Source organism: Pogona vitticeps, chromosome 1 (assembly GCF_051106095.1).
Source record: "Pogona vitticeps strain Pit_001003342236 chromosome 1, PviZW2.1, whole genome shotgun sequence".
Taxonomy (NCBI): Eukaryota; Metazoa; Chordata; class Lepidosauria; order Squamata; family Agamidae; genus Pogona; species Pogona vitticeps.
Genome location: NC_135783.1, coordinates 85,373,255 through 85,397,226, shown reverse-complemented (window position 1 = coordinate 85,397,226; position 23,972 = coordinate 85,373,255). Strand labels below are relative to the sequence as shown.

At 39.8% G+C, this 23,972-nt stretch overlaps 1 protein-coding gene across 1 annotated transcript in view; it reads left to right on the top strand.

Moving 5' to 3' along the window:
* Positions 1-23,972, top strand: part of LAMA2 (laminin subunit alpha 2) — a 535,204-nt gene that overhangs the window by 136,007 nt on the left and 375,225 nt on the right. The window contains exon 4 of the mRNA XM_072996866.2: positions 23,036-23,278. Within this exon, the coding sequence (XP_072852967.2) occupies positions 23,036-23,278 (243 nt within the window). The remainder of the gene's footprint in view (positions 1-23,035; positions 23,279-23,972) is intronic.

Below are 23,972 nucleotides of genomic sequence, written 5' to 3'. Positions count from 1 at the left end.
GGTAGCTGAAAGTTCTCTAGTGATATGCTTCACCTTATTATTCACAAAGAGACATCACAAAAGGGAAAATCCCAGATGTTTACTCCTTCTCTCATCAGTTAACCTCACCCAAAAACAAAAGAATTATCAGGGCTGTTTTTTGACAAATGAGAGTGATTCCTGAACCCAAGAGGGTGTCCTGTAGATCAGAGGTCCCCAACCCCCGGTTCGTGGCCCGGTGCCAGTCCATGGCCTGAGACAGATCAGGCTGCAGAGAGAGACCTCCCCCCAACACCACATGCACTCCCCCCGCATGGTCCCTTTGTGCATGTGCATGCATGCCCACATCCCTTCACATGTGCATATGAGTGCTCCCAAGTGCTGTCCTGCCCTTCATGCATGCACACGAGTGAGTGTGCCCACATAAGCACCTTCCCGCTCCTTCACACCCGCTCTTCACGCATGCACACAAGAGCAGGGGGTGCCCCACCTTCCCCAGCCGGTCCGCAGGGTTAAAAAGGTTGGGGACCACTGCTGTAGATTATCTTGACCACTCCCATTTGTCAATATTAAGGCTGCCCTTTGCTATGTAGTTTGCCATCCTTTTTCTTGCTGGCAACACACACATGATATTGTGGAACAATATTGGGTCATTTCCTGACCCAATATTTTGAATATTTCTCTGTTTTTATCTATGTAAATTGTGTATATTTTAAATTGTTTCTATTGGTATGTTGTGAGCCACCCAGAGTAGACCATGTCTAGATGGGCAGCATATAAATAAATAAATAAATAAATAAATAAATAAATAAATAAATAAATAAATAAATAAATAAATAAATAAATAAATAAATAAATAAATAAATAGAATCATGGATACAGAAGCACAGTATGACACATTCATAAAATGGAAGGTTTTTAAATAATTCAATTTCCAGATTGCTGCTGGAAACCAAGGTCAAAATCATCCTTACTATGTAAAGGAAAAAATAGTGAAGGAAGTTTTGGTGGGGGGATCAGCTCAGTTAAAATGTGGTATTGAAGGGGGAGCCGTACAGATATCACAGACAACCAGAAAGGCAGATAAGTAGGTAATCAAGAGACGCATGAACTTTCTCGAGAGGAAAGATGAGTAAATTAAGGCTATCCTACAATGCACATATGAGAATGCAGAACTATCAGAAAAGACAATATTTCTGGGGGAAATGGTGGTGATGGGCAATAGGAAAAGAGGAAGACCTAACAAGAGATGGAGTGTGGACATTTAGGGTCCCGTATTTCTAAATGGGGAGTTTAAAAATGGGTTTACCTTTAAAAATTATAACTTGAACATCCTTTGCCCAAATTTCCCCAAGAGCAGGAGCAGGCTATCTGCTACAAGTCTGTGCCCAAATCCTGTTGCAAAGTTATAATTTTTGTTTGGGCTGCCCCTCAGTTTTAGAACTGCCTTACAGAATGCTGATTTGCTCTGCCAGCACAAGATGATAGCTGTTTTCTCATACAACGATAATTATAACAGAAAGAGAAGGAGGGGATGTTGTGTTGCTGCTTTGAGGGATCCAAACAGCCATAATGTGTAGCTCTAGCAGCACACATTTGAGGGATCCAAACAGCTGTAATGTGTAGCTCTAGCAGCACACAGCTCTATATAAGGGTAAAGGTTCCCCTTGACATTTAGTACAGTCCTGTCTGACTTTAGGGGGTGGTGCTCATCCCCGTCTCCAAGCTGTAGAGCCAGTGTTTGTCCATAGACAGTTTCAGTGGTCACGTGGCCAGTGCAACTAGACATGGAACACCATTACCTTCCCACTGTGATGGTGGTACCTATTTATCTACTTGCATTTACATGGTTTCGAACTGCTAGGTTGGTAAGAGCTGGGACAAGTGACAGGAGCTCACTCCGTTGCATGGATTCGATCTTACGACTGCTGGTCTTCTGACCTTGCAACACAGAGGCTTCTGTGGTTTAACCTGCAGCGCCACCACGTCCCTCTACATAAAAGAGAATGTTTAATGTAATGCCAACTACAATGTGAGATTTTTTGGGTTCTTTTGGGAAGGTCTTACAAATGAGGTCAAAAGGATAAAATTCTGGCAACACAAGATGGTGTTTATTTCTTTGTTAAAAACCTTGAGATTCAGTAGTTATGGGAGGTTTTACAAATAGGCCTTTTATGGAAATATTGTTTCCTTCTGAATAACAGTGTAGACATTTTCTGTTCCTACATGTTAGAGGCTGTAAATTGCAGAAATGCATTAGTGCCTGTTATTATTGATAATTATGAATGTGCATAGAAAGCTTTTAGCAAACGTTATTAATAAATAAAAACAACCCAGGAAAATAATTACAGTTTTCTTCATTAAATGCATCTATCCTTTTGGTGGGATTGGAGAGTAGAATTATGTGTTGACTATCCACCATAATAAACTAGTAACATAACACAATAAAAAATAATAATATATTTGCAGAAATGGCTCGATTTGATCTGTGAAAACAGGAAAATATGGTTATTATTCAGTTCCAGGATAGTAGTAGTGAATAGAAAGCCCTTTCTTTCTAGTGAACCTCTTTCTGCATGAGTTTGCTTGGAAAGAGCTACTGGTAGGCTGAGGCTTGTCCTACATATTAAACTGAGCCTCATAGCCAATGGGCAGCCTTCATGTTGTTGCATGACTGCAAATCCTGGCATCCTTAGCATTAGCTGTGCTTCCTAGGCTTGATGGGAGCTATAGTCCAGCAATATTCAGTGGGCTACAACTTCCCAATTAATCCTCTTAGGCAGTCCAAATGCTGTTGTGGTTCTAACCTTCCCACTAGCCCATCTTTGGTGCGGGGTGGGGGCGGTGGCAGCGCAGGGATGTAAGTTTTAGTTCTGCTTTCACAAACCCTGGAGGGTACATAGTAGAAAAAAAATCTAAAATATAATTTGACCACAAAGGGGAGCTTAACAATTGCCCAGTTTTAGCACAGGGCAGAAATATTAACAAAACGTTCCCTCCATTTCAGGAGCTTTTGAACCAATGAAGATGAATATCAAAGTAAAGCAAGAACATTTGCTGTTGTTATGTGTTTTTGAGTTACTTCTGACATATGGCAATCCTATCAATTAGTGACCTCCAGAAAGCTCTGCTGTGGACAGCCCGGATCAGCTCTTGCAAACTCAAGGCTGTGGCATCCTTTATTTTATTAGATAATAAAACCATAAAATATTGTTGTTGTTGTTTCAACATATATACCACCACATAATGCTAAATCATTCTCTAGATGGTTTATTGCATAATTACACAAGCAACTCTTTGCCCCCTGGTGAGCTAGGTACTCATTCTACTGACCTCAGAAGGATGAAAGACTGAGTCAACCTTGAGCCAGCTGCCTGAATCCATTGTGGTCTCAGGTCATGAGCAGAGGCTTCACTGCACTACTGCAGTTTAGACACTGTGCTGGGGTTCTTTATTGAGTCAATCCATCTCTTGTTTGCTCTTCCTCTTTTCCTGTTGCATTTAACTTTTTCCCAGCATGTTGCCTACCTGGACATACACAAAGTCACAGGGTCTACACTTAAATGTGTAAGAATTGGTCATTGTTGGAGAAAAGGCTGGCTATTGTCCTGAGGAGTGCTGAGGATAAACCTTGTTCTTCCCCTCTTGTTGGGGTCCACATACATGTCTGGAAGCACTCACTGAACTGTATGTTGTATTATGCAGCCCCACCTTGACAATTCAATAGAAGTTATTGCTAATTTGAAACCTCCAAACTCGACTTTTGTTTCTTTGTTCTTCAGATTTGGTTCAAATACTTGCTTCCCTGATGTTCCTCTCCTCTTCAGTGATGCAGCTTGAGTTAAGCCACTAATGCCACTGCAGTTAAAATGGCCTATATTTACACATTTTTTGCAAACTATGCTAAGTTTTCTATGGCTGAAATCCTGTTGCTTAGTGTTAAGTCAAAACATAACCTTCAAACTGTTTCTCTGTGGTTAAAAAAATATTTCCATTGCAATTCATAAGGTGTGCACATACCAAGCCAGTATGAGAATTGTAGCCGGGACGGTTTGTTACCAAAGAGGAATAAATAGAAAGTTATTCTTGGGTTTAGGCTACAAACAGGATTTCAACCTGTGTGCTCAGAAAGCCTAAATGCTTCTAGACCAGCTCAAGTTTGTTCTGCACCTGATATGAAGTTTAAGCTAAAATGACAACAATCTTTTTATTGTTGCATGTATTTTAGATGTTTGTAGACCCTAGTCTCCAAGCTAAGTGTCCAACTACACAATGGCCAAAATTCTACTACTTACATAAGCTGGAGTAAGTTAAACAGCACAAATCACAGTGGTGAATTTCTGCCAGTTAAGAAGATGATTGTTGTGTTCCTCACTGTGAACCATTTGCATTAATTGATGTGCACTGAGGAATACAAGCATACATTTCTTACATATTGGCTATTCACTACTAATGTGATTTATACCATTTGACTTATGCCGGCACATGTAAGTAATAGGATTGTGCCCCACAGGTTTCATCATACAGAACCTTGTGGCACAGAGGTTCTGCAGTACTGCGGCCAAAACTTTGCTCATGACCCGGGTTCAATCCCAAGTAGCTGGCTCAAGGTTCACTCCTTCTGAGGTTGCTAAATTAAATACCAGCTTTCTGGATAGCCCTCCCACCAACCTAGCGGTTCGAAAGCATGCAAATGCAAGTAGATAAATAGGGACCACCTCGGTGGGAAGGTAACAGCGTTCCGTGTCTAAGTCGCACTGGCCATGTGACCACGGGAGATTGCCTTCGGACAAAATGCTGGCTCTATGGCTTGAAAACGGGGATGAGCACCGCCCCCTAGAGTCGAACACGACTGGACAAAAATTGTCAAGGGGAACCTTTACCTTTACCTTTACCTTTACCTTTACCTTTACCTTTACCTTTACCTTGCTGGATAGCCAGCATAATTAGATTGTAAAACCACCGAGAGAGTGCTTTAAGTGCTATGGGGCAGTACATAAGCAGCATGTTTTTTTTTTAAAAAAATCATGTTTTATGCCAATATTTTCTTCTAGCTGATGAAAGGCATTTTTTCCCACAGCATATGGAAAACATGTCACAGCATGTCCTTAATACATATCTTGAATTTAGCATGCTTTGTCTTGCGAATTGGACAGTAAGCAGATGCTTAATCTGCAAGTCAGGTCAATCACGCCAAATACAAATTCCCTTACTAAATGGTATCTGTGAGATTTATAGCATTTCAACATAGTGTATCATCACATATTTATATATTTAGCATCCCATTTCATTACTAAGCCCCCAAATAGATCAAACAGGTAGAAAGATGTAAATTATTATCCTAGGATAGGCCATAACTTAGAAAGTTTTTTTTATAGAAGTTACAAATGCTTGTCTCACAAAAGTAACCATTAATTTTTGCCTCTTGTGTGTAAAAAGAAAAGAAAGACAGAGTATGAGGCACAGCATGAGCCTACACTTTTTGTAATATACCTCTTCTACCCTTTAGTGATGCCACATTCCAGAAACTAAGGATATAACGAGTACTTAACAATATTTCCAATCCTGATGGTTTTTGACATTTCGCTCTGGTGGAGAACTCTTCCAGACCACAGAGACCCAGAGATTCCTCAAAGCAGCACTGTGGATAAATGCTGAGTACTGTGTTGCCCTTCTCACTGATTTTCAAGATTGAATTTCCTATGCTGCTACTTGTGCCTGGAGTATTATCCTCTCCAGGTTTTTTTTCTACCTCCTTCTTTGTCAATTTCAGGCTCTTACACCAGCCAGTTTCAAATGCTTCTGTTATCTCAGGTTGGATGGGAAGATCTGATCCCTTATTATGGCATGTTGTAACAGGGTGGTGGAGTCTCCTTCTTTGGAGGTTTTTAAGAAGAGGCTGGATGGCCATCTGTTGGGAGTACTTTGATGAATGTTCCTGCATGGTGGTGGTGGGGGGTTGGACTGGATGGCCTCACTGGTCTCTTCCAACTCTATGACTCTATGACTCTAACGTCTGAATCTTCCCCACCCCTGCCAAAAAGGAATCACAGGGCATTTGTAGGAATTGTCCTTAAACTGTAGGGAAGCTGATAATCCTTTTATTTGCCAAGTCCCCACTCACCCCTTCCTGGACTATCATTTCAGTGACTGTTCCTGAACTGAAAATGGAGGAGATGTGCCTATTAGATTTACCCGACCTCAACTCCCAAGCACCTACTTGGACAGGAAGGGAAAGAAGCTTCCTGTAACCTCATGCAGGAAGGACTATACAGAGCATGATCATAATGCATTCCTAAAAAGTAGTATGCTGTGAAGGATTTTTGATTTTGTTTTCCGTATCAGTTCAGTACTGTTGCAACTAAATAAGTAGTGATGCCTCTGGGGCGTCAGCTACTATGGATCCTTACTTGATTAGTTACCACAGAACAATCAAGAGTGTGATGTCCATCACCCTGCAGTGGCAAACTTAGTTAAAAATCACGAATTATTTGTTTCCCTGGTACTTTTAAGTTAGCTAATGTATTTTTATTACTGTTTCTATCCACTGATTTTCGTATTATATTTGTTTAATTCTTTTTAATATTGTAAGAATATATTGTTTTCAACTTTTAATACTGTTTCTTTTTAATGACGTAATCTGCCTTGGGAAAGACAGGGTATAAAAATTTTAAAGAAATCATCCACAAGTGGAAGGCACAAGGTGTACAATTCAGTCATTCCTAGCCAGCAACTGAAGAATCCCCACTGGGATTCCTCAGTGTGCAGCAAGCTAGTGGGCATGTGCACCTACAAGAATCCCAGTGGTGATGACTTAACGGCCAGCTCGGAATGAATGAATGTGAATTCTTTTTGCCTTTCGCCTGTTTAAAAAAAGGAACAGGATTTCAAGCATTGACATGATGACAAGACGATAGCTTACTATTATTGGAAAAAGGAGTTACAATTAGCCTGTTATTTTTGAATAATATCTTTTAAAAACGAAGCTCTGAGACAAAAAAAAGGACGTTTAAGAAGCGGTTAAATTTTGGTTAGGTCTGCTTCTGCATCTGGAATATCTTACATCTTAACAGTTTATGGGGGACCAGAATCAAACCTTTAAAATTGGATGTTTGCGGCATAAATAACACTGTATAGGAATATCTGTGGTCACAGGATATGACAGAATTATGGTGACAACAGCCATTTATCTCAGAGTAAACATTAAAATTTAGGATTATTGCAGAAGATTAAAAACTACTCCAAGGGCAGCCACATTTTATTGCTAACACAGATCTTACATAGGTATGGGGAGAGTAATCAATCCTCTTGAAGCAGGTACTTGAGAGTTTCATTATTGTTTCAAAAAAAAATTGCAAATATATTGCAGCATTCCTAACAACAGCTATGTAAGCTGAAGCAGCTTTCTCTTTAAGTCCTGGCTTTGACTGAAACCCTTTTCGAAGGCAATATTTCTTCTCTCCTATGGTTTCCAGCCAGAGTTTCTTAGGAGTTTTGTTTTAGGTGAGATGGTTTTTGACCCTCTGGTGCCATTGTGCAATTCAGTATTTCTCCTGTTTCAGAAAGCTTGGCTACACCATTTTCATCATTTTATTTATATGGGACATATAAAAAAACTGGTCATGAGATGTGGAAACGATAACAGAAGGCGTGTGAAGTATTCATTTCCTAACTTGGCTAGCCATCGTTATATAGAAATCTATGAGTGTAATGAATGCAATAAAATTTCTTTTATTTATGGTAATTACATGCTACTAAGCTCCAGAATCTACCTTATTGAAATGATAAGCTCATGATACCTCTTACAGCATTTATTACAAGATGCCTGTGTTAAGATTTAGAAAAGATAACACTCACATAGTTTATGTTCTGCTGAAGTGCCTAGAGACAGCTTTGCAACCATAAGGATTAAAAGTTAATTAAGGGAAAAAAGAAACCTCCAAAGTGTTGTCTTCCTTAGTATTTTGCATTCCAAACTAGATATTACACAGCAGATTGCTTGCTGAAGGTTAGAGAGGGCAACAGTAATGTGATTATTTCAATAGGATGATTTTCCCCCCCTCCAAAAATGACTTAATCCATGGGCCAGACCAAAATTCAGCAATGAGTGAGCTGTAAATGATGTAATGCATAATGCATAAATGACGTAACATATAAAGCATCTGATTAGTTGCTTAAACCTTTTCTAATTCCATCAAGCTGACTGAAGCCATCTCCCCCCCCCCCCCCACTTTTATAATTTAGTGCCAGAAACTAAACCCCTTTGAGGACAGACAGGAAGGAGAGACCAAGACTCTCAGACTGGGAATGTATACCACCTCCATGTCACAGTAAAAACTGGTTGGAACCTATCTGAGCCTGTGAAGTTCATGGAGTCTGTGGCTGAAGAGATCCTTCCTGCCACCCCCTTCTTTGGCGGGGGGCGGGCAAAGAATGCAATATAGAAGTTATGATGTGTAATCGTAAAGAAATAAGCCTTCAGAAAACCACAGCTATTCATTATATGTACTTTTTAAAATTTACCATGGCTTGGAACAGTATAGGCAGTTACAATAGATATAATCCATTGATATAAATATTTCAGAACATCCAAAGACATGTTTGCCATCTTACTCGGTACTGATAATCTGTGGGCCAACAGGTAACAACTAATTTGCCCTATGGATGTTTGTCAGAGAATCAGTCCCACTAAATTCACTGGAACTTATTCTTCAGTAGACACGCACTGCACAGCATGCAAAATATCACTTATGTGTTTACAAAGTCATAACTCTACTGTTTTAGAGTTGGATAACATCCTTGCAATGAGTAAAGAATGGGAAAACCATGGCATGTCTCGCTTTGCATTTTCTGCTCCCTGAATGATAGACTTTAAAAGTCTCAAGTTTTTAGAAGTTAAACATAGTTTCTACACATATAGTAGTCATATTCCAGATATGCATGTGGCTGTTCAATTGTATATCTCTGTGTGATACTGTTCTGCAAGCTAAATTACAAAAATGGCTCCTAACTAATGGATTTATTTTGAGCCAGAAGAGCAGGTGGGAGCAATACACAATGAGATTTCCTGCTTCATTGGCTAGTGCTATGTAGATTAATGATTCCTTTCAGCACAATATGAATAATATTAGTGTAGTGAATAAGCTTTTGTAATACAATACTGTTTCCTGTGTCTTACGAGCCATTTGTTAGTGGGTATTGCAAGTTGTAGAAGTTATGTCTCAAAGTGTATACTTTACAGATTGAGGCAATTACTATGAAAATGGAAACGTTGGCATTATCACGTGGACTATATTTTCTCATACAAAGAATTTCAGGGGAGCTCTTAGAAATGGCTTGTATTCTCTCAGATTTACTATCCATTCAGTCCCTTAGGACTCCAGATTAGAGATACCAGGCCTTGGATTTTCAACTGGAGTCCAAGGGTGTTGCTGTGTTTACTAGCTATACAGTAAGTCCCAGGGAACTGCTGTGGGTTGAAATCTCAGGACAAGCAGCAGTGGAGGGAGAGGGTTGTTTTTATGGTGTATCATATCTCTAATGCCTGGATGCCTGTCTATTCCCAGTCTTCTATTGATGCTAGGTTTGCCAGCTCAGCATTAATTTATTTGTATGTGTATTGGAAAATTGGAGATATTAGAGGAACATTTTGCGCAAAGATGAACATGATAAAAGACAAAAATGGGAGGGACCTAACAGAAGCAGAAGACGTCAAGAAGAGGTGGCAAGAATACGCAGAGGAATTATACCAGAAAGATTTGGATATCCCATACAACCCAGACAATGTAGTTGCTGACCTTGAGCCAGACATCCTGGAGAGTGAAGTCAAGTGGGCCTTAGAAAGCCTGGCAAACAACAAGGCCAGTGGAGGTGATGGCATTCCAGTTGAACTATTTAAAATCTTGAAAGATGATGCTGTTAAGGTGCTACATTCAATATGCCAGCAAGTTTGGAAAACTCAACAGTGGCCAGAGGATTGGAAAAGATCAGTCTACATCCCAATCCCAAAGAAAGGCAGTGCCAAAGAACGCTCCAACTACCGTACAATTGCACTCATTTCACACGCTAGCAAGGTTATGCTCAAAATCCTGCAAGGTAGGCTTCAGCAGTATGTGGACCGAGAACTCCCAGAAGTACAAGCTGGATTCTGAAGAGGCAGAGGAACTCGAGACCAAATTGCTAACTTGCGCTGGGTTATGGAGAAAGCCAGAGAGTTCCAAAAAAATATCTACTTCTGCTTCATTGACTATGCGAAAGCCTTTGACTGTGTGGACCACAGCAAACTATGGCAAATTCTTAAAGAAATGGGAGTGCCTGACCACTTTATCTGTCTCCTGAGAAACCTATATGTGGGACAGGAAGCAACAGTTAGAACTGGTCATGGAACAACTGAGTGGTTCAAAATTGGGAAAGGAGTACGGCAAGGCTGTATATTGTCCCTCAGCTTATTTAACTTGTATGCAGAATACATCATGTGGAAGGCTGGACTGGAAGAAACCCAAGCCAGAATTAAGATTGCCGGAAGAAATATCAACAACCTCCGATATGCAGATGATACCACTCTGATGGCAGAAAGTGAGGAGGAATTAAAGAACCTTGTAATGAGAGTGAAAGAGGAGAGTGCAAAAAACGGTCTGAAACTCAACATCAAAAAAACTAAGATCATGGCCACTGGTCCCATCACCTCCTGGGAAATAGAAGGGGAAGATATGGAGGCAGTGTCAAATTTTATCTTCCTGGGCTCCATGATCACTGCAGATGGAGACAGCAGCCCTGAAATTAAAAGACGCCTTCTTCTTGGGAGGAAAGCGATGACAAATCTTGACAGCATCTTGAAAAGCAGAGACATCACCTTGCCAACAAAAGTCCGAATAGTCAAAGCTATGGTTTTTCCTGTCGTGATGTATGGAAGTGAGAGCTGGACCATAAAGAAAGCAGACCGCCGAAGAATTGATGCCTTTGAATTGTGGTGCTGGAGGAGGCTATTGAGAGTCCCCTGGACTGCAAAGAGAACAAACCTATGAATTCTAAAGGAAATCAACCCTGAGTGCTCACTGGAAGGACAGATCCTGAAGCTGAGGCTCCAGTACTTTGGCCATCTCATGAGAAGAAAAGAGTCCTTGGAAAAAACCTTGATGTTAGGAAGGTGTGACGGCAAGAGGAGAAGGGGATGACCGAGGATGAGATGGCTGGACAGTGTCTGCGAAGCAACCAACATGAACCTGACACAACTCCGGGAGGCAGTAGAAGACAGGAGGGCCTGGCGTGCTCTGGTCCATGGGGTCATGAAGAGTCGGACACGACTAAATGACTAAACACACACACACGTGTGTATTGTACACATTGTATTTGTTTAGCATGCAGGAAATCCACCCTATCTCTCTCATGCATGCATAAATGTATGCACTTTTATTTAAAACTGTTACACTAGAACCCACCCACCTCCTCTAGCATCACAACAACCCACCCCCTGGTCTCCAATTTTGGTCCCAAAATCTCAAATAATGAGAGAAATCATTGATCTGGCATTGCTTATCAGGATAGAAACAGCATTTATGCTAAGATTAGAGTGGATAACACCCACACTTCGCAGTTTTAAATGGTTTCCTAGATATCCTCAACTACTAAAAGTCGGGCCAAGGTTTTTTGTTTTAAAAAGCTTCTTGATTCATGAATGCATGTTTCATATGTCACACATGTCCAGAGTTGTATGGGAAGTAATGATGAACTTGCCATTCCCAACACCTTGCCACTTGACAGTTTCAGTTAAGCTAGTAGTGGGCCCATCCCTGAGAAAGTCCTAAACATTTACAGAAAAATATATTGTCCTGTTGGTCCATGCAATACTTGCCATAACATTTTTAATATTCCAGAGTTCCTTGGATCCACTGGTTTCTGTAGTTCCTTTTTTAAAAAAACTTCTGCAGATTTGCTACCCTGGAATGATTTTGGAAGAGCCAAAAATATTATTTAATCCTATGGTAGCTATGCATAGTCTGTCTGAAGGACTCTCTGGTTATTAAATGGAATGAGTTGTGATCCAGGCAGGAATGCATATCACTAAAGCTTTGGTAGAAACGCCTTCAGTTAACGAAACTCTTCTCTCTAAGGAAAGCAGGCACCCCTGATCCAGTCAAGTGGGATGCCTAAGCAAAAGTGGAAAGCAAAATGACATCCTGTAAATTGCTAGTTGTGAAGAAAAGTCTCTCGGAACATTAGATGTTTAAAGAGGGGATTATTTCTTGATTTTTGTCTGATTTTGCTTTTCTTCTACCAAGCTGATGAATGAAAACTATAATAGACAGTGTAGTCTGAAACTCTATGGAATGACAGCAACTTGGCATAATCCCAGTGAAGGACTTTTGGAATTCTTCTCAATAAAAATGTGTAGTGAAGACAAAAGATGGGTCTGTTAAACAAAACATGTTTCCAAATGAGCTTTGTGTGCGATATTAAATACCCACAGTGTTCGTGTTAGAAAATCATATTAATAGAAACAAACCCCACTCTCAGAGGTTTTAATTTAATATTTTGGTTGTTTTCTGAATCTTGGTGTATTTTTCACAAGAAAACAATAGAGGAATGAAATGCATATCGTGCTACCCCACTGCGATAAGCACAACCCACACATATCCAATTATACACATATGCATTCCAGTCTGGCACAAACAGTATAGTTAATAAATATGTGAAATCAGTACCACAACCACAAAAAGTGTTTTAAATGTTTTGTCCAGAACTTGAAAGTAACTAGTTAGTTACAAATATTTAGTTACTTATATACTGTAATTAATTCCTTTACTGTACTCCATAAGCATGCTTAAAGAGTCTCTTTCACACAATGCATAATTAATTTATAGGGCCCATGCTCAGAAGATATAGTGAAGTGGCTTTAAAGTGATAACTAGACAAATTGATGGGCAAAAAGCAAAGCAAAGAAAAGCATGCTGCTTATATACTGCCCCATAGCAACCTCTGAGCTGTTTACAAGTTAATTATGCAGGCTACACATTGCCCTCCCAGCAAGCTGGGCACTCATTTTACTGAACACAGAAGGATAGAAGGCTGAGTCAACTATGAGCGGACTACCTGGGTCTGAAGCCCAGGTCATGAACACAGTTTTGGCCGCAATACAGCAGTTTAACCACTACGCCATGGGGCTCATTGGTCATTAGTCATGTGATAAATATGTGACGTCTCTGAATACCAGTTCTTTGGAAACCTGAGAGGGAAGAGACTGTTGTAGTCATGTCTTAGGTGCTAAAATAAGTGGAAGAACATTATATTAAAAATAGCCAGGGAGGAAGGGCATGATAGATTGATAAATAGCTAGGTGGGATTGACCGATCTTTATGTTTTTGTAAGCTACAACTTGTAGCTTGTTGCCCTTGGGTCACCTCCTCCTCAGGTTGCTTTTTTCTCACTTCCTCACGGAACTAGTTTCTTGTATTTTCGCTCATAATCTCAAATATGCTTTCTTAGTTAACACTCAAAGAAGAGGTTCAACATTAAATTTACTTTTAAAAAGGAATTACATTATTCATTAAAGAGACATTCTGTGAACAGAGCTACAGAAATGAGAAACTTGAAGGTGGGCTTGCTTTCAAAAAAAGTCCTGTTTTTCAAGTCTCAAGTGCTTGCAAGCAAAGAACAAAGCCCTGTAAAGAGCAGCCTCTCTCGAGGGGAGAAGAGGGAAAGGGGAAGTTGAAGCCAAGCTGAGTCAAGACCCTGGGGAGGTATTAACCAAGGTACAAGGGTACGGGAAGGAAGGAAAAGAATTGTCAGTAAGGGTTGTTAATATATGTAAATATTATGTGACCCAGCATATATCTATGTATATGTGTGTGTGTGTGTGTGTTGAATTGTTAAATATGTTTATTAGAGTTGTGTGTATAAGAATGAATTAACTGTATTATTTGCATAAGAGAATGTGTAACCAATCAGATTGTGACTAGGGTCAGTCAATAGGTACTTAGTGTGTTAACTGTCAGCTGTGAGAAAAAAGTGTCAATTAATAGGAGGCTTGTTTGTTGATAAGTTAGTTTTTCTGTTAGGCTGTCTCCATGCTATGTTGTCCACTTTTAGTATGTTTGTTATTAGTCCATAACAGTTAGGAAACTGATAAGCGTATGTTATGAGGCTATTATGGTTTCGGTCTCTGGTTGTGGAGCCAGAGGTTGGGAGTTCGATTCCCCACTGTGCTTCCCAGACAGAGGCTGGACTTGATCCAGGATCCCTTCCAGCTGCGAAGTTCTGAGATTATTAAGTGTGTCAAGCACAAATTCAGTCTATTCCAAGTCATATGTTCAATTATTGTTACCTTATTATTCAAAATGTTTTAAAGTAAATGTTCTTAGAGTTTACTATGTCTGAAAAATTATTCTTTTATCTGCTGGCACACACCCACATACATATCTCAAATGTGAATATTATTCAGAATCTGTATGGTGGTAGTGGTTTTTTTATCACACTTAATCTGCTGTGTGCAAACTCACAAAAACTCCACAAGAGTCACTTCATAAGTCAAGGCTTTGCAGGGTCAACAATACAGTCAGGGAGGATGCAGAAGTACAGTTAGGAAGCAGTCTAGGTCAGTTCTGCAAGAGATCTGTTCGTAAAGGGATTAATGAATGCAAGGAATCAGGAGAAACAAAGGTTGTTCTCATGTAGTGGTTTTGGAGAGCTGCTTTTGTTTGGTTTATTCAGTAGCTGGAATATCTTTGAAGACATTGATTCAACTGTACTTTGAGCTGTTGCATTCTCTGGGCCAGGGAGGGTGTTGTTCCTTGAAGGTTCCTTCCCTAGGAGCAATCCTAAATTATTCCTAAATTTGTTTCTAACTCTTAAATGCTGTCAACTTTAAATCAGAGCACTAAATATAACCAACCTTCTGACCATTTTATTGTAGTGCCTGTTGTGGTATAATTGAGCCCTTGAAAAAACAGGTAAATACAGCATTCAGTGGCTGAGATCCAGTAGCTTAGTAGGTCACACTAGACTAGGTTCATTGTATCAGCGTGGATTTGGTGAGTCAATTACTCTGTAAATTCCATTTATACAAATGGACCTACTCTAGTTTTGATTAACTACACTAAAATAAGTCACAACCAGAAAAGGCCCATTTGTAGACCCAATGGACTTACCAAATCCTTACTGATTCAGTAGGTCTACTCTAGTGTGATTTACTCTGCTAAGCAACAGGATTTCAGCCAGTGAAAGCAGTAGAATCACTACTGTATGCCTGAAACCAACCCCTATTGATAAAATCAATTACTTAGCAGGCATTGAACATAACATTTGGAGAGAGGTAATAGCTAATTGTGAAGGACTAAAAGCATCTACATCCAACCTACCATCCCACCCCTCCCAGATTAAAAACAAGGAATAGATGTAACTGTTCACCCCAGAACATCTGTAAATCTTGAAGGAAGACCAGAGAATGCCAAGACTATAATATAGAAAGAAAGGATCTTAAAATAGATGGAATTTGAGGAAGGTCAAATCTTCATGTCACACAGAGAACTGGGTCACTTGGAAATTGCTTAATAGGGTAGAGTGAGGACTTCGCAGAACCAAAGTGTATCTTTAAAAAGGCATTTTCACATCTGCACAGTTATTTGTAACTGCAGAGAATAGTCAACTTCACACCTATGTCAGTGTCCTCTGTGCCCCTCAATGTATACCATGGAAGATTTGGTGTTAGTTGCCCCAAATGCTCTTGATGTTACCTGTTATTAGGTGAAAATTATCTGATATATCTATTATTTGTACTTTGTTGCTTCTGACATTGAACAATGAAAAGAAGGACTGTAGTGTTTCACAGTTAGCACTCTTTTCCTTATTTTTGTATTTTAGGACCCAAATATTTGTGTGGCTAGAATAATCTAAATGCAGTTGGACATTTTTAGAACAACTGAGTTATGTATTCTTTGCCTGTCTTCCTCCTGAACTGGTAGCTGAACACTAAAAAGGACTCCCTGAGATAATAACTGAACTGGTAGCTGAACACTAAAAAGGACTCCCTGAGATAATAAATCAGGAGACTACTCTTGTAAAATATAGTTGCTGCCAGAGGTGTTCAAAGAGGAAAAGAATCTTAAATTAGTGAGCATTCCAAACAGAACAATTCATTTCAGACAGGTTCATTTTGTGAGAGGGTAAAATATACTGTATGTGTATTTAAACAACACTGCATTGTTTGCTATAAATGACACCCAGCTGTCTCATTGTAACTACAAGCTACAGTTCTCTCAGTCATTAAGTGGGATAATAAAGAGAGAAAAGACCTTATTATATTGGAAGTATCAAGAAGGGGACCTTCTGAGATTGTGACACTTAACAACATAGCCATTTTTGGGGGCATAGTCTGTTTTTGCTCTGAAACTATTTATAATGTTTATAACCATGTCCATATGGCTGGAAGGATCAATGGTCACCCAGGTGGGCCACAGTTCCTCCCTGCAAATGCATTCTGTAGCTTTGGAAAGCCAAATTGTGGTGGCATACTTGTGGACTTAAACCAGAGGAAACTGGATTGATTCTCTGGCAGAACTCCAGAGAGAAGGAAGATATCTATCCAGCCCAGGTCAAATTTATCACATGTTGTAAATACTTAGGCTTCAAGCTTATTCCAATCTTCAATAAGGCAATCCATCTTGCCTGACTGGTTGTTTCTTGTGCAAAAGAAACCAGATACACAGAACTAGCAGCTGGACCCATCATGCAATGCAGCATCTCACTCACATCTTCCATGTAAAGCATGTTTAGGTGATTTTTTTTTCATTTTTCATTAATTCCAATTGTCTTTTAAGAACTAAACAGGCTTCTGAGTCACTGAATGAAAATATGACTCATGTTTCTTTTACCTTCATGGGGCTTAACTGCCTTACTTTCTCATTCTTTATTTTGTCAGAAATATATTTTAGGCAGATGACAATTAAAAAGTGAAAAAAAATGTGAATTAGCATGAGAAAATTTTAAATACAGCAAAAATGGAGGTGAAACCTCCTCCACGACACAGTCGCCTTTGTATTTGGCAAATCTCCAGTCACACATAGCCAGGGTTTTATACATATGTGATTCAGCCATGTTTATTAACTGAATGTGTACAGCTTCAGAGCTTCACATATGCTAGCTATGCCTCTGATTCCCAGATTTAGTAGTGAGTTACAATGAAAATGACATTCAGTTATTACATTGTGGAAGGTTAGGGCCATTAGTGGTGATTAGTCAGAATGGCTCAATACCTCCTCTGCTGTCAGAGGTAATGTGCTTCTGTATATGGTCTGCATGGGAACAGGAGGCAAAGAGTGAAACTGGAGGATTTCCCATATGCTCCTGGCTGGCCGCTGAGTGAACAGATTGCTAGACTAAATAGGGTTTCAGCCAGGTCCAATATGGCTTTTCGGTTCTTACATTTAAACATCTAGGGAATGGTGGGTTAGCAGCCCCAGTTGTGGCTGAAGTTGTATTATAGTTAAACAAATTTGAGAAATCCTGTCAAACAGTTATTACCCACAGTAGCTATGTGGAGTTTTTACACCAAAAATGCACAGCTGCTAACAATAGGGAAGACTTTTGTCTTACATATCTTGCCCATGGGATTACTGATTACTGGCCATTGATCCGATCCAGCTGACCTTATGGCAGCTTTGCTCATCCTAGTTTCTTTCAAAATGTTTTGACCTACAACTCCCATTAGCCTGAGCTAGCATGGTCAAGGGCGATGGCAGTTGTAGACCAAATCATCTCAAGGGAGTCGGTTTACACGCCAACATCCGAACCAATTTTTATTTTTTGACAACTACCTCTTCTTTCAGCATAGCCAAATAGAAATGATTCTGCCCTCAGTAAGTGTGAGAGTTTATTTACTTGGTTACTGCTCAGTGTTTACAAGGCATGGTTAAAGTACAGTGGAAAGGCTCCTTGTCACAGCCCTGTACAGCACTGAACAGCATAGTGCTCACGTCCACTGAAAATTTATAGGATAAGGCCATCAGCCTGGGACCTTCCTTCAGGATAATGTTAGGATGGGCAGAACGAAATGCAAGCATCTAATGCTGCTGCTTTCCCTTTTACAAAACTCTCAGATTCCTCTTTTGGAAACCCCCAAAGCACTTAGTCACAATGGCAAAGTACGAGTGTGAAATCGCCATCCCCCTCCTCCTTACTAATTTTAACGCTGTACTGAAAAAGCTGGCAAAGCACCATGGAATGAAAAAGAGAGAAGGAGAGAGAGAAAAAAATGAAACAAGTTTAATTATTTCATCTGTTCCACTCTGTAATTATAATACAGTATTCCGTAATATCAGTTGGTGTGGATTGGCAGCGTTCCTTTGAAAATAGCAGCCTTCACCAACTAACGATAAAGAGCACTGTCTTCTGGTTTCCTGAAGTACATTATTCTTTGCTGTTCTTTTCTGTCCTGACTTCAGAAATGAGAACACTTATTTCTTATCTGCACCTTGCATTTCTTTAGAATTGCGGAAATGTGGATTATGGGTGACTGTGATTCTCTATGATCTTTAAGGGTACAAAGAAACCTTGGAAATTGAGAACTTTCTTTTCCTGCAAGAAAGCTAAGATCCATAACAGTTTTGTGTACTGCAAAGTTATTCCCTGCTGTGCAATAAAGTAATGACTGACAGACTGATGGATTGATTGGTACAACATTTCTGTCCTGGGATATGATTTCCTTTCCGTGTAATCTAGTGTTTGGACTGTTGATCTGTAAAATATGATCTGAAGGCAATATTTAGACCAGTCTCTCCCAGTTGTCCACATTTGCTAAATATTTTTTTTCAAACTTTTTCATATTAATTCACCAGAGGTAAATTGAACAAATGTTTTACTATCTATAAAATACCTTTATGTTAATTCTTTTTAACTGAAACATGCACTTTTCTCCATCTGCCTCATATTTATACAGGCTTCAATACAACCTGATTTTCAAGGAAAGATAAATTATTCGCATGTTTGAAGTTTCTTCAAATATAACTGTGCCTTACTGTCTCAGTTCTGGCAAGCATGTTAGTTGAAAAATAAATCCACTGTAAATTAGCTGGAAAGAGAGATGAAAGTGCAAATCATAATAAGTGTTGATTAAATGTTCCTAATCTGATTATCTGAGAGCTGTGGTAATAACATGCAGCTCGAGATCTCTGGCAGAATACCAGGATGGGTGTTTCTAATGCCAACGGGAAGGTCAGCTGAAGCTTAGGCATATCTGACAGAGCTGTACTCTATGATGGCACCAAATAGGAGGAATCCTGTATGGCTTCTGAAGAGCAGACTGATACCTTGAATGGCGTGGTACTTACTGGCTTTATTTCCTACCCTAAAAGCTCATAGAGTTGTTGTTTGAAACAGAAGTGACAGATAATCCGATGCATGCTACACTTTCCTGAGGAAGAAGATTTAAATACAAATGATAAATATAGTATTTTTGAAAGTAGACAAAAAGTGTTTGGTATGTCAGGCACCTGACAGCTACAAATAACAGTAAAATTCTGGAAGTGGGTTGCTTCTAGGACACATTCATTTATCTGTTATTACTATCAAATCATCATGGAATTTAGTATTCTGAATAATACTATCCATCCAAATTGAACGGGAGGGGGGCAGAAGCCTTTAAAAGTCCAGATTTAGAGGAAAGAGACTCTGCTGTAAAAATATCAGAAGGAAAGATGAAAATGTAGCCGAGACTTATGCTATCCACTTACACACAAAAAACGTTATCCTTATTCTCCTTGCCCTGCAAGATGGTGAGGTATTTTGTGGCACTGTCAAAAAAAAAAAAACAAAAACAGGAACATTTTTGGTAGGTTAAACAAAATTGTGGAAATAACAAAAGTCATGCAAAAAACTGCTATATTACAAATTGTGCAGAAAGGCTCCATTGTTTCATGGATTCCAAGAATCAGAAGTATTAGAAAGTTTGCTTGAATATTTTGTTTAACAATCAACCCAGTTAATTTAGTAAATATTATTTACCTCCCTAGACATAAGAGTATGAGTGTGTCAGTCAAGATCAAGGAACTAGGAACAGGAGCAGAACTGTATACTCTAACTCACTGGTTCTTAACCTTGGGTTACTCAGGAGTTTTGGACTGCAACTCCCAGAAGCCTTCACCACCAGCTGTCCTGGCTGGGGTTTCTGGGAGTTGCAGTTCAAAAGCATCTGAGTAACAAAGGTTAAGAACCACTGCTCTAACTAACCCTTTTTCTTTTAAGCAAACTTCTCTACCAGTCTCAATTGAACAATGCCACTTTGCATTTCAAAAGACAGTGTTTGGAAATTACATAATCTTATTAAAGGAATTGAAAACACAACTTGCTTCAACATAATGTGGCTCTAAAAAGCTTCAATAGTTTATTCACTTATAGACTTCTTTAGTTGGAGAGCTCAGTGCAGGTGAATAATTTGATCCCCCATTGAAAGTGGCAGGAGAAGAGCCAGCAAATGTAACCTTGAGCAAGCTGCACAGTTCCAGAGCACCCCAAGAGAAAGGGAAGAATAAACCACTTCTGAGTACTCTATGTGAAGAACCTGGTGAAATCCTCAAAGAGTTAATCCATTCCCAATGCTATGTGGAAAAGTGTATGCCTGATGTTTGAGTTAAAAGAAGGGAAGAGGGAGAAATGCCAGTTAACTGAGAGGAAGTACCTACATCTGCTGGTATGTTAGCTTAGAGCTTCAAGGCTGAAACAGCTCTTCCTATAATACCCTAATTGCAAGGACCTGTGTCAGGCAAGGGTAGGAATAACTGGCAGGTTACTCTCTGCCAGAACATTCTGAGCAACTGGGAATGTGATTGCTGGAGAAAAGAGGATGATGGAGTAAGAAAGACAGAATAGACAACAGAGCACAGAAACTGTTGTGTACTTAGCTTAATCTGTTAGGAGACTGTAATGCCTCTCAGTTATTCTGCTATGCTCTGCACATGCACTGAAACCATGCTACAGCTTCAACATGATGTGAGTAGATTATTCAGCATTGTTATTTTGTCTGGGAAATATTCCATACAGTGGGGTCTCGACTTACGAATGGCTCGACATACGAACGTTTCGACTTACGAACTGCTCGCATAGGAATATATGGACTCGACTTGCGAACTTAGATTCAAGTTACGAACTCTTTTTTTCTTTTTTTTAAAAGCTAAGTAATCTTAGGTTAAAAGGAAAAAAGAAAAAAAAATCCCCCTCTAGTGGCAGAAGGCGGAATAGCAGCTTCCCATTAGTTTCTATGGACGAAAAGAGCAGATACGGATTAAATGGTTTTCAATGCATTCCTATGGGAAATGAAGATTCGACTTAAGAACTTTTCGATCTGAGAACTGCCTTCCAATACGGATTAAGTTCGTAAGTCGAGACCCCACTGTACTTGATTTGTCTTTTTAAAGCCTCTGAATAAGCTTTTGATGTTTTGTCTTGGATTTGCTTCACGGTTTTTGCTCCTTTTGGAAACTTTGATTTTTCTTTTGAGCCTGTATATCTTTTTTTTAATTATGTCATTAATAAAAATAATTCATTTTTCCAGCTGTGTGCTAACTCTGGAAGAGAAGTAATTGGTGGTACCGAAGAAAGTCGTTGTACCTGAGATTTTGAGGGTTTTTATGTGGGCGTTTTTGTATTTTTACCTTACAGGGTTGGTTGGTAGACCCAAGCAAGCAAGCTTGTAGTTTTGGGTCACTTCCTGGAGCACTGAATGCTCAGAAGTGTTGGAAGATGGACACACAGGAAGTTTTCCCCAAATAACAGAACACTGTACCCTCTTGGAACATACCCACACCAGGAAAAGCCAGGGTAGTATGGCTTAGTGATCAGTGGATCCCCCTGTGGTGGCCAACATCTTGACACACTATACCTAGAAAACCCTGAAAATCATCACTATAAGTCAAACTTGACTTGATGGCTTTTTATAATTTTTCCAGGGAGAAGACTCCCTGGAAAATACCCTGATGTTAGGAAAGTATGAAGGCAGGAGGAGAAGGGGATGACAGAGGACGAGATGATTGACCAGTGTCATCAAAGTGACCAACATGAATTTGACCCAACTCCAGGAGGCAGTGGAAGACAGGAAGGCCTGGCGTGCTCTGGTCCATGGGGTCACGAAGAGTCAGACACGACTAAACAACAAACAACAACAATTTTTATTGTATCTGGCATTTTGGTGCTACAGTGCCCCCAATATAACCTACAAGTGAAGGAAATACAGATTTTAAAGATAACAATACAATAGATTAGAAGTAAAACAGAGGCTAATGCTCCCCACAAAATCCAGCACAGCTGGTCAGTGTGTGTGTTCTGTGCTGTAAAGTCAGAACTGACTTTTAGCAACCCTAATAGAGCTTTCAAGGTAAGTGAGATATTTAAGGAGTGGTTTTACCAGTTCCACTCCCCCAGTGAGTTTACATAGTTGAGCAAGGATTTGAATGCTGTTCTCCAATCCTAGTCATCATACTATTCCACACTGGGAACAACATACTGGGAAGATTCTGTCAGTAATATGAGAAAAGTACTTGGAACTTGCTTTCGCCTGTAGTTCTGAAACACACCACGTTCCAGTTCTTCAGTTTCCATGCAATTGCAGTAACATTCATCAAAAACAGGGAGGAGTGTGTGCCAAATAGTGCTAAGTATGTATACAGTGTGTTGGTTCTTTCCCCTCAATCTATGACTGTTCTCACTGCTGTGCCAGCAGTCTTTCCCAACCCTCCCCAAGACCCTGCATAGCAGCGCTGTGCAGTTTCAGGGATTCAGGTCAACCATAGCTCTATCATTTATCTTTTGTGCTAGCCATTTGTTCCAGAGGTGGGTCTTCCAGAGCAAATATACCATGGTCCACAGTTGGCCAGATACCCAGCAGAGAGAGAACTTCTATTGCACATCTCATGTATGGTATAGTGTGTTATGAATGGGATGTAAACTGCTGGGTGTTCTATGGCATCAAGCTTTGGTTTTATGCAGTCAGCATGGCAGGCAGTAAAAGAACTAAAGAGAAAGAACATAGACATTTTCTGCCAGCTGTTCTGATGGCTTCTTCATACTCCTTCAGGTGTTCCAGATTGCTTATGTCATTGTAAAAGCAGCTAATGCACCACGGCCTGGAAACTGGATTTTGGAACGTTCACTTGATGGTGTCAACTACCAGCCTTGGCAGTACTATGCTATCACAGACACAGAATGCCTCACTCGCTACAATATTCCTCCTCGCACTGGACCTCCATCATATGCGAAAGATGATGAAGTTATATGTACTTCGTATTACTCCAAGATCCATCCACTGGAGAATGGAGAGGTAAGACAGGATATTTGTTTGTTGTCAGTATTGTGCCAACCAAACTGATCTATATGTTCTTCTTAATTAACGTGCATGGCTCCATATAGAGGATCAGGAATCTACAAACATTGATATAATGTGCCTCCCTGAAATCCCCAGTATGCATGCCCAGCAGAAACAGTTCTATTCATATGGACAGCTATTCAAGTGACACACAAAATTATGAACATAAAGAATTAGACAATGATCCTGACTAAAGTGGGAAGGCTTGGGGGGCAAATGTAAATCAGATTCTGAAAAACATTCCTGATGTGAAAAGATCCAGGATCACACCACTAATACTGATAAGGAAGAACAGGGTGGCATGGGCTGACAGCCTCTTCATCTTCAGTGTCAAGACCAGGAAGCAAGGATTGTGCAATTCATTTGTATAGTTGCTGTTGTGATAGTTGTGCAGCATACATGTGAAAGTGATTCATGAATAGCGCTTCTGTTGTCCCATGCATTTCAGATATGGTTCTGCAGTTTTGTATTGTGCATGTGGAACTGTTCAGTAGGATTTTAGAAGTAGAATCACAACATTGGAAAGTTGGAGAAGAACCCACAGGTCTTCTGTCTGAATCTAGAACAAATATAGGAAATCCATAACTAAAGTGTCCCTGACAGATGGCCACCCAACCTCTGTATAAAAACGTCCGGGCTAATCTCTTCC